At 45.8% G+C, this 12,006-nt stretch overlaps 1 protein-coding gene across 5 annotated transcripts in view; it reads left to right on the plus strand.

The window, feature by feature from the left end:
- Positions 1-12,006, plus strand: part of LOC111158599 (CUGBP Elav-like family member 2) — a 321,671-nt gene that overhangs the window by 211,455 nt on the left and 98,210 nt on the right. For all 5 annotated transcript variants that reach the window (XM_022520725.1, XM_022520726.1, XM_022520724.1 and 2 more), the window contains exon 3: positions 9,338-9,420. In XM_022520725.1, the coding sequence (XP_022376433.1) occupies positions 9,338-9,420 (83 nt within the window). The remainder of the gene's footprint in view (positions 1-9,337; positions 9,421-12,006) is intronic.

Raw genomic sequence — 12,006 nt, forward strand, 5'->3', positions numbered from 1 at the left:
TGTCTTTTCTGTCTATGCTACGTTCTTGTTGGGATTTACATAATAAGGGTGAGGCAGTGTTCATGGCACACAAAGCTATGCACATCCGTCCACAGTTGCTTTCCCAAAAGGCCTGAAAATGCAGTAGATTTAATCTAGGTCAAAAAAAAAAAAAAAAAAGAAGAAGAAGAAGAAGAAGAAGAATTAGGAAAAAACTCAATTTTCTTGGCAGGAGATTTAGAAAGCATGCCTGTGTTCGTTCACAGGGACATGGGAGTATCAGGAGATGGTTCCTCCAGGAGAAGTCCCCAGGGCAGCAGGAGGAGGGCAGTAGCCTAGATCTGGTGGCCAGTTAACAGAACATGGTCACAGCGGGTCAGGTATGGAGTCTGAGGAAAATGGATGGAGTTGCGCGGAGTGGGTGAGATCCTTCTCTCGTTGGTTGGAAAGTCAACTGAGGTTTGCTGTGGAACAGTAACCGTGCTGGGGACGGGAGTCTGGGTTCTTGGAGGAACATCGATTCCCTGCCCCAGGCACCCAGAAATGAGAAGCACAACTCCTGTCTTCTTGTCGAGATTCCTAGGGGGTTCCCCAGGAATCCACACGGTGATGTCCACATCATCCCAACACTGAAGGCAGAATGGGAGTATTGTTTCTCTGCTCCCTAGGTAGTGGCCAGATGGTAATACTTTTTACATCAGGGTGCCAATTATATCAAACTCTATAAAACTCAGCTAATTGGATACGGTTTCATTAAAAGTTAGTTTCTCCAGGAAGTGGCGTTTGTGTTGGGTAGCTGTTATTGTAGCTTGGGAAGTCCCAGTCTCAGAGAGAGAGAGAGAAAAAAAGGTTGTCCCAGGAGACTGTCCAAAGTTTAAAACGAGGGGTTTCTAGGTTGCAGGAAGACATTTTTGGTGCCATGAAAGGAGGTGGCAGCCATTCTGGGGATCTTCAGAGAAAGGCAGAACCTCTCAGGTGGTTCATGGCGTATTGTCCTTTGACGGGCATTGTCGTTGAAGGCGCTGTCAATCCGGAATTACCCGGATGGTTATGCCTTTGCTCTTCGTTGCTTGTGAGTTGGTGGGTAGTCTGCTGACTTCCTCCATGGGTGATGGAAAGTTAGGTTACTAGCATTAACCAAATGGAAAATCCCGTAATTCCAATGAGGAGGTACAGAAGCCAAGAGAAGGCCATGCCCTCTTAACTTCCTCTAATTTTTTTCTCCTCAGTTTTGAGTTTAAAGCAAAAAAAAGAGTGGGACGAAGAACAAAACCCTTCATCTTCTTGGAGGTCCTTCCCATAGATGACCAATGTCTGCTTGTTTTATTCCTTTCCTTCACCATGGCCATCCCGGTGTGGCATCCAGGCTCAGAGCTGCCGCAGTAGGAAAGTCGTGCACGGGGCCACAGAAACATGCTCAGCCCGGGGCTGGGTGTTAAATGTGGCATGTGAAATCAGAGCATGAATGGTGACATCCCATCTTGTGATCCTCTAGAGTGAGCCATGTTGCAAGGACAGAGTAAAAGGGATAAACACCCAGGAGGACCATCGAGGCCGTGAGTTAACAACATTGCATTTGCTGGGGGTCTCCCCTGGCAGGGCCAGCTCTTGGAGGGCAGGCTATGGGCTGAGGAAAGAGAGCCATCTGTGCCCCTCCAAGGGACCAGTTTGCCTCCCAATGGGCCCGTGTGGGTTTGAGAATGGCACCTCGTCATTTTCTCTTTCCTTGAGATGCTAAGGGTCACCTTCCAGACCACTGGAAACTACTTCCCGTTTTTGTTTTTGTTTTGTTTTGTTTTAAGGTCATTGCTGAGTTTTCTTTAAAAATTTAATGCAGGGGATTTTTGACGGGGTTTTTTGAACCTTTCACTGTTTTCTAGAAACTGAAAGTCGAGGGTCTTGGCAAGGGGGAGGCCAGTGATTGATAGTCGAAACCTTTAGTGTGTGGAAGATTCACTTGAGCACAAAATGTACCACTTAGATCAACAACCTTTGGACTCTGAAAAAAGGTTTAAATTCTCTATACAGTGGCTAAGGTTGAAGGAGAAAATAGATTACAAGGGGAATCAAGTATGGGCGGTATGTCCTCTTTTGACTTAAACTGGTTTGTGTGCTGCTGACTTGACAAGAAGCCAGGATCCCAATGGCAGTTCCACTTGCGTAAAGCAGGCACCTGCTTTGCCTGCAAATGTGCATACAAAAGAGAGCCTCATTCACAGAAAGAAAAAAACATAGCGGGTTCTCTCATTTAGCCTTTCAGGGCCTTCGTCCCTTGATCCGTTGGCCCCTCGGAATTCAAAGGCAGCCTTTAAAGGAATTCTCAATTCACAACATGATGGCTTTGTCGATGTCCTGAATTCAAATGTATCTTGAGCTAAATATGTCTGCCAGGACTCTCACTTTGTTTTTAAAGGAAATAAGTACAGTGTTCAGTCATTAGCTGATCATTTTGTGGCTGTCTTCAGGTGTTTATGGGCTGAGATTTAGAAAGGCATGTAAATTTCCCATGTCTGATATGTTGAATGGCCTTAAAGTCGTGGACAGTCCCATGGATGGAGTTCACGTGGTGAGACAGGTGTTCAGAGCAGAACCCTGTACGCTCCCAATGTGAAATACTTTTATCAGCTTAGCCAGACTGGTGGGAAATTTTTTTTTGGGGGGGGGGGGGCTTCTCTCTTCCATGCTGATGCTCTTCTTTGTGTATTTCAGAAAACGTTCCACAATTTTCCATATTAAGATACTACAAAAGTGTAGCATCAAAAAAAAAAAAAAAAGGAATCAACAGTTAGGACTAGAAGTTTCCAGAAAGTCCCTTTCTCCTATTTATAAGAGTACCTTCGAAGAACCGTTTACCTCAGCCTAGGCTGGTAGGTCCTTGAGAATTATGAGGAGATTTGGTAGGATAGCCCTGGGGAGGGCTGGTTCCCTGCGCCACTGCGAGTGTAGACTATTGGCATGGGATCTGAAATTTCCATCCCACAGCTAACAAGTGACTATTCCAATAACTGAAAACCACGAAGTCACTGACCTCCTGTCTTTAAGCCTGCATTCTCTAGTACAAACTGTCTTGTCATCCATATTGTAGAGTAAGACTCAAAGCCGTCTCCTTAAAATGGCGCCTCCACAGCAGGAATCCTGCGTTGCATTCCTCCCCAGTGCAACAAGGTTTGGCAACCTCAGGGACATTTCCTTAATGAGTATGGTGTCGGTTTCCCTAAGGGCCCAGCTAGTTTTAAAACCTGGTTTTGGGTATCATTCTCTAAGGCTGTGTCTACACTGCCCTCCAACTGAAGAATAGAGACAGTGCTGTTTGACTCAGGGCAAGGCGTGATACAAACTGGTGATCTCTACGTAAGCAATGTGTTTATTTTTCTCTGTGAGTATTATTACCGAGAGTTTCCAAGTAAAGATTTTCAAGAGAAACAGCTGTGGTTTGAAAAGATGTGTGATAATCCAGATGGTTTCTTTGAGGATAAATCTACTAGATCATTTAAAATTAAAGTCTTTCAGTAAAGTTGAGTATCTTTATGATTTTAAATATACTACTGGTGTGTGTGTGTGTGTGTGCGCGCGCACGCACGTATGTGTGCGCGCATGTGTGTAGATATCACTGGCCTGTCTTGCTTGGGGCTTTATCTTCGGAAACAGCAAAAACCTCCTAAAAGTGCCTCAAATTATTCTGCAATTAAGCCAGCAAAGTACCTGAGGGAACTCTTCGTGACAGGCAGAAAACTCTTTGTGAAGAGATAAAGTCAGACACCAACTACCCTGTTTGGAGTAGGTAGCATTTAGCCTTTGTGGGAACTGCCACTCTCAGCTTCTGAGACAAAATGGTCTAATCATATCTCACACTTCGTTACAATGCTGATTGCACACGGTTCCACATGCGGAACATACGCAATCAAATTGCTAAACTTGTCACCGTGTGGGGATCTGGGTGACCAAAGGCTCCCAGTACCCCCCTCCCCGACTCACTCTTTCGGGGCCCAGCGTCCACTTGCTGCTTGCGAACCTCCCAAAGGCTTGCACTGGTCAGCCTTCGTAGACGGCTCTCTGCCCCCCAAGATCTCTCCAGGCCTTGTCTACTGTCAGGGTCGCTCTCTCTTACGCTGCCCTCCTAGGAGCTCCGTTAGGTGTTCCCAGTGCAGCCGCAACAGGAATTCCCAGGGAGATGTGAGTGACCCTGTGTGTGGGCCTCCCACACTGAGACTTGGTTCTGGAATCCCCTCCCACTTTTACCCCCAAACCTGTGGCAGCCACAAATTTAAGAACCCCTGGTGGGGAGTCATGGCGCAGTGTCGATAAACAGACCCGTGAGAGGTAGATTGGGGTGGGAAGGGGGTGCTCTGAAGTCCAGAGCCCTTATGGATACAATGAATTGTCAAGTGTTGAAAAGTGAGATGCCATCAAGGAACGCATGGGCAGGACATCACGTTTGTCCTTTCAGAGTTTCGGCCACAGGCAGAGACTCCTGAAGGGGCAGATAGAGGTGGCAGGTCTCGTCAGGCAGTGCAATTGTGAGGCCGTGTGGCGAGGTGGAGACCAGCACATGGGGTGACTGAGCCACCTCGAGCAGGATCCGGGGGGCCCGCCGCACCCCTGACCAGCTGGACGGCACCCATCCCCGCTAGCCCCCTGCGCCCCCGGCCGGGACACTTTGGTCTGCACCACAGAGCAGAACCTTCTTCGGCGTTCCAGGGGCAGCTGGGAGGGGGGGACTCCAGAACGATGCCGACGCCAGAGGGCTTGAACCCCTTGGTGTCCGCTGCAGCTGCGGGCCTTGGCCTTGCACGAGCCCCTGAGCACGTCGGTGCTTAACTTCCCACCTCGCAAGGGTGTTTGAAAAAGGACCCACTGAAGGAGGGAGGCCTGTCCCCTGCCTCGGACTGCGGAGCCATCTGGTGTCGCCACTGACCTGAAAAGGATTTCAGTGAATTTCAGAGCTGACTTACAGCTGGCGCGGGAAAATCTAAGGGACAGGTGGTTCCCTGTACAGCTGTGTGTCGGATAGGGGAGGCAGGGAAGAAAATCCCACCTTGGCTGAACCGCCATGGTTTTCTAGGATCTGCCATAGCTCCCTGACCCTTGGCCATGATAATGACCACATCAAGGCAAATAATACTTCTCCCTTCCTTTCATTGAAATAATCTCAGCAGGTTAATGAATCTAAGATTTTAAGTGAGCGTATCAAGTGACGGATGGATGAGAAGGACTGGTTATTCGCTGGGAGGGTTCTCTCAGTAATAGGAGTCTTATTCTGGTGGTGTGCAGACTCCTGGGTCTTTGGGGGGAAAGCCACGGATTGCTCTATCGAAGCAATAGAACACCTGAATTGGTAGTTCTGTGTTTATCCTGCAAATTGAAGATAACTTTAATCCAACACTGTTTTTAAGTGCATTATTTTGCGCCCTGTAATGAAGCACAACTTCTTTGTAGCCCAAGAAAAGTAAAGAATAATTTTGACTTTTTTAAAAAACTTGCTCTAAACAAAACCCTTGGACTGTATACCCGGGTTGTTTTGAGGAGGACTGGAGGCAGCCCTGGTTTTTTCTCGCTGATTGAGAGGTAATGAAACCAAAGTGGCTAAGGCACAGAGGAAGTCAGCTCTTTCTGCCCAAGCCACTCAGGAACCAAACGTACGAAACTGAAAGTAGAGTCCGGGGCGATCGCCCCAACCCTGTTGTCTTCCCCAGAACCCGCCTGTTGGTGCAAGTTCTGTGCCTGAGGATACCCAGCTGAGACTATAAGCAAAGGCAGAAATTCAGCCCAGACCCCGCTCACCAAGCCCGGGGCCGGGGAGGAGCCGTGCCCACCTTTCCCAAAGCTGCTCGGTGTGTTTCCCAAGCATAGCACCGAGGGGGCTGAGCTGCTGGGTGGGGGGCCGGGAAGCAGATCGCCGGTGTCACCCACGATGTTCTCCTGTGCATTACAGCTGCAGCCAGAGCTGTTCTTGGCATCATCTCCAAAGTCCTTGGTTCAACTGGGTGTGGAGTAAAGGAAGCGAGAGCTATGCACAGGCTGGGGAGGGTCTGTCGCAGGAACCCAGATTTCACTGTATCAGCTGTACAGAGAGGACCCTGGACGAAACTGGAAGGAGTCTGAGATTTGAGGTGTCTTCCCATCTGTCCTTTTGGACATGAGACTCCTCTCCGCATTCCTTTCCTCTCTGCGTCCCCATCTCCTACTGCTCACTTGCCTTTCCCCAAACACACGCGTGTGCGCGCGCGCACACACACACACCACACACACACCACACCGCCTTCTATTCACTAAGAACTTTGTTTAAGAGGAAAGTGCTTTAGCCAAACGTACACAAAGATGTAAACCGCTAAGAACAATTAGCTGATCCTATCCCCATGGGGAGCATCTTAATACTTAAATCGGAAACAAACTGCATCGTCCTAGTGTCTTTCGGTCGTCGGTTGTTGAAAACAGGAGCGCTTCCTGTGTTCCCAAGACCTTCGCGTCTGGGCCTGAGCTCGTCCAGTTGGACCCACGCATGGGATTCACTCAGGAGCCTCATCTTTGCTCCTTGGTGCTTTTATCTTTTCACTGATTCAGTTCTCCATTTGCAGCGCCCCTGCCCTTCCTTCCACCACCCCGTGTGCCGGTCTGGACTTCCTTCTCAGCTCTGAGGTTGGCCATGCTGCCCTTTCTTCTTTTTCTTCATCTTCTGAAATGCTTTCTCTCTGGGCAAGCACATGCCACTCCACCCCTCGGTCTTCTTTCTTCTAAGCTCCCTGCTCCCCAGATCCGTCGGCTCGAGGGTATCAGACTCTGCCTCCATCCAGAGCTCTGGTCATCGCGGGTGAAGTTACGAGCTTCCCCATTGCTCCCATCTCCAGCGGCCAACACTGTGAGCCCAGGAGAGGGAGAGAAGAAATTACTGAGATTCCGTGAGGAGCTTTCAGAAGGCAGGGGTTGTGTCTCTCTCTGCTTTTCTTGCTATACTAAGCCCAGCAAGGCGTAGTTGGTATTTTTGTCTTCTTCTTCTTCTTAGAGTGATTACAGTGGGTTGTTGGAAGCTAGGACCTGACTTCCCTGTTAAAACTTATTCTTAGATCTGAAGCAATTCCTATAGTGAGTCTTGGGCTCACATCATGCCACTGAAGCCAGAGTCACTCGTTAAATTGAACATTTCAGTAAAAATCAATCAATCAACCAATCAATCTACATCAGGCCAAGTGAACTCTGGTCACAGAAATCAAAATAGCTGAAGTGAAAAACTCCTCTAAAATTTGGCCAGTCTGGGGCACCTGGGTGGCTCAGCCAGTTAAGCATCTGACTTGATTCCGGCTCAGGTCATGATCTCGGTCCTGAGATTGAACCCCGCGTCAGGGTCCACATTGAGCTTGGAGCCTGTTTAAGATTCTCTCTCTCTCTCTCTCCCTCTCCATCTGACCTACCCCCAACTCAGTCTCTCTCTCTCTCTTTCTCAAAAATAAATAAATAGTAAATAAAAATGGTCAGTCCATCTGTGATTCTTTCAAGAAACTTAACGACTTTCAATTTCTTCCATCACATCTGTGAACTCCCACATTTTAGGAGTTTCTGATCCTTGGATGCCTGTAGTTTGAGCGCCAAGAAGCAGTGATCATCTTCTGCTTTGTCCAGAAGGTGAAGGTTTTGTATATTTTGTATAGTTTAGTCTTGGAAGACTAAAGCAAAATCAAATATACAAGTTTCCAAATGTCTTTTCTAAATGAGGAGGAAGTATCATAGATGTGTTTAGAAATGCTGAATGAATGGAATTGAACTTTATTTTCTCCTATGCTTTAAAGATTTTGTTTATTTGTTTGCTTGTTTGTTTAGAAAGAGAGAGCAAATGAATGAGTAAGCACACGTGCATGACGGGGGAGGAGCAAAGGGAGAGGGAGAGAATCTGTCTCCAGCAGACTCGGAGCTGACTGCAGAGCCTGATGCAGGGCTCAGTCCCACGACACCGAGATCATGACCTGAGTCGAAATCAAGAGTCAGACATTGAACTGACTGAGTCATGCAGGCTTCCCTCTCTACTCTTTTGAATGAGTTTTTGTTTTGAAAAACGACAGTGCCAACCTTTGATGGCTTGCAATGCCAACTCCCTGTTGTCAACTCTGCCTTTTTTTTTTTTTTACTCTTCTTAGTCTTGTTTACTTTATTCCCCTAAGTAGAACCAAGGCTGATGCCAGAGTGCTGTGCATTTCTTTCATGGTCCTTGGTGAATGTACTCTGTGTGGTGTGAGTGAGTGCCTCTCCAAGCCCTCCCCAGCTCCCTGACCCCATGCTTTAGGGTACTCAAGCACAACTCAGGGTCAGATATTTCCAGCCTTCATGAGCACATCTCCCCGCTTTCCTGCCTCCGCACAACTTACAAAGACAACTCAGCTCTGAGGCATCATCTTTTATCTTTAAATTTTTAAAGATTTTGCCCACCTCCCTTTCCCAAGCCTGACTGTGCTAAAACCTACCTGCTGATGAACAGACCATTAACCAGCATCGCTATCTGATTTAAACCGCTGTGCTAACCAGCATCTTTGACTGCAAACTGAAGGAGGGGCCAGCCATCCTTCAGAATGCAGAAGTAATGGTGTAAGGCTTCAGCACCATTTTTTTGGGTGGAGGAAGGTGGCTGGGAAGAGGGCTTTGCTGGTTTCTCCTGGGGGGCGTTCAGCCCAGACTCCCATCAGCTCTTAGATAATCAGGAATCAAAAGTTGCCAGTTGGTGTGCTGTAGCCCTACGTAATAAGACGTGGGACAGTGTGTGCAAACACGTGTCTGGGTGTGTGCCCACCTATACCATAACAAAATTCCCAAACTGGTTAAAACAGCCCTACATTTTGGCCAACAAATACTGAGTATCTCATATATGGAACTTTGCATTATATACTATTGTTGGAGATAAAAAAGAAAGAAGGAAGCAGCATCCCAGCTTTTCAGAACCTGAAACGGTTCAACACCGTTGAGTTTAGACAGTGTTTTAAAAATGTGATGTTCTGGAATATTCTTTAAGGAAATGAGAGTGACTGCAAGTCTCTGCCATTGTCACTGTGATTAAGCCCTTCTCTGTATGCGCTCGCTACACCAGCCCCATTAACATGTCACCCACCACTTACCCACCCCCCCATCCCTGAAGAGCTGCGTTCCGGGTGGTTGGTCCACAGAGTCATGAATTGAGCTCCACGCGGGTAAAGCTCGTAAATATGGTTTGGGTGAACGGCACTGGTAAAAGCCTGAGATGTTATTACTCTTCTCATGCCACTTTGTTATTTTTAAATTGCGCGTCCTTTTAAGTTGATTATTTGTTCGCCATAGTCTCCGTTATATCTAAGCAAAGCATTCACAGAAATTTCTAAAACCTTTTCATTTCTCTCTGTAGGTTGTTGTTTCGTAACATTTTATACAAGAAAAGCTGCACTTGAGGCCCAGAATGCACTGCACAATATTAAAACTTTACCTGGGGTGAGTCGGTTTACTTTTGTACCAAAATCACTTTATTGCTTGAAAATGGTCCTTTCAACTGAAGGTTCTAGTTATGGGCTCTTAGTGGCAAAAATGACTTTGGTCTTTTGAGGAGTATGAGCTGACCCCTCTCTTCCCCCCTGCAGCAGTCAGACCAGCTGGCCGGCCCAGAAAGGACTGGCATTAATGCTGATGGAAAGAGCTCTCAAATAGTACGTCCCCTGGTCAGAAAATCAGAGTGACCCCACTGGGTAGCAGCGGCTGTCAAAGAGTATTGGGTGGGCTAAGATTTTAAAAGGGAAAAGAAAAAAAAAAATCCAACACACAGGAGAAAAGCAGATGGAAAAGGAAAAGCTTTTACTCACCACGAGCCCCTTTTGAAATTTAGTCTCAGATTTTCTTTTGAAAGGACAAAATGTACCCTGTACAGCCATAATATTAAACCTCCTAATGGTTTCTCAACAGTCATTGGTGGTTAACAAAGTCAATGTTTTAATGCCTAATTTGTGGCTTCATGTTGATAGAGAACAGAAAATACGAAGCTTACAATTTTTTTTTTCCATTTCCTTCCTGGTAATATTTGATTAGTACAATTCACTAGAAGCAAACTGATGTTGTATGTAACTACTGCATCCGAATACATGATTTCTGGGGTTTTGTGGCATTTTTATATATTGCATGCTGGTGTAAAGTGTCCTGTGCTATTTGTCTATTTTCCCCAATGACCCGAATATCGGTGATGAATTCATTTACTATCCTAACGGTGTGTATTGGTTCTAATGAAGAACTTGTGGTGAGCCATGCGATAATAATTTCATTGCAACCTGGTTTGATCAAAGTATAAGAAAGATAATACAGTGTCCCTCGTGTTTTCAGGGAGTGATTCTGGCTACCATTGTGCCGTCTCTGTAGACACACGGACACCTGTGTGTACACAGGCTAACATACGCACACAGGCATTTGATGACCCATCACCCCAGAGAAGAGAACATTTGTTTAAATCACCTTAGGTCCATTGAAAATTTCATAGCATTTTGTAGTGGCAAGCTACTCAAGAAAACGTTTTCCAAACATTAGCTTCTTAGCCACCCCAAAATAATAAATTACGAACCGTGGTCTTCAATCCCACCCTATGGCTTTTCCCTTTTCCTTAGAGGAAATCAAAGAGCAGAAGAATCAGAAAAGCAAGCATGGCATAGCAGACTTCGCCCTCCCTGTTTTGCTACTTCTCCCTAAAACTTTTAAGGTGGTTTTAGTAAAAGCTTTTAGGACATCTAAGTGCTTTTGATCAATGACTTTTTTTTTTTTTTTTAAGTATTATTTCAGCTTTGTTTTCCTTATAAATGGAATTTTTTCAATGTAAATTCTAGAAGGTCGCAGGGTTAGGTCACATTACCAAATGAAGAAACCAAGGCAAATACTTACAGGCTCAGTCAATAATAAGAAAATTTTTTGGTTTTGGGGGGGTTTTTGTTTGTTTGTTTTATTTCTCAGTCTCCTAATCACACCGAAAGACCACTTTGTATCCCTTCTTTTAAAAAGAAATACTTTATAGTAATCAGCACACAAAATCCCTTCTAGGTATGTTCAAAAAAATTCCCGAGGTGATGAATTTATTTAGCATTTAGGGTATATATCACATTCTAATTTAAGTTAATGCACAGCTGGGGGCATTTGAATTCATCCACTCCACTAAAACTTGCACAAGTCCTCAGGATGCCGTCCTTATTGGCGAAGACACTCTCAGGAAGCCCCGAGTTCATATGATGAGTGGGCCGTGTTGAAAAACCTACAAGGGGGGTAGCAGGTCTGCTTCTGTTTAGGACATCTTACCCTGACCCTTTCCTAGCAAACAAGGAACATCTTCAGTATTTAAAAAAAAAAAAAAAAATTGCATATATGGTCTGTTTTTCTCTCCTTAAAAATTCTGCACGCAGAAATCTGGAGCGGTGATTTTGGAGACCCGTTAGTAAGCGCAAGAGTTCTGGAGTTGGAAAAGATGGCTTGGGGTTGTTTTTTGGTTTTCTTTTTCTCCGGTTCGGCTTCCTATGCCCCATGACCTACAGCGGGTTAGAGGGAAATTGTGAGGAGTCTGGTCTGATTTGTAGGCTCCCGTCCTTCCCGGCACACACCGTGGGTACATTCGCCACTTCAAATGAGGTAAATGGGCACAGGGCTCCCTATGTTGCATTTAGGGATAGTTCTGTCTGAAAAAACAGCACCCCGAACAGCTAGAGGCAAAACATGAAAGTTGCTTTCCTTTCAGCTGCGAGCTTTTGGTGGACAGAAAGCAATGGGACCAGACATAAAAGATTAATGCATTTTTGGGGGAAAAAATATTACAGGGTGGCTTGCTGTTTGATTACAAGCCTTGGAATTAGTCAACATTTCCATAATTCTAAACCAATATACACCTGTTTTCCCACTGTGATGTGAAGGCACAACTTAATTTAACAGAACCCCTGCTGTGCTAAATCTCTCATTAACTACCAAGTGAGTTCGGTAATTTAAAGTTGTAGCACTACTATTTTAACTGGTTGCCTTCGTATTATGAAATTAATAAGAAATTAATGATGCACTTTGCCA

Source organism: Enhydra lutris, unplaced genomic scaffold, assembly GCF_002288905.1.
Source record: "Enhydra lutris kenyoni isolate GAN:26980312 unplaced genomic scaffold, ASM228890v2 scaffoldscaffold61, whole genome shotgun sequence".
NCBI classification, from domain to species: domain Eukaryota; kingdom Metazoa; phylum Chordata; class Mammalia; order Carnivora; family Mustelidae; genus Enhydra; species Enhydra lutris.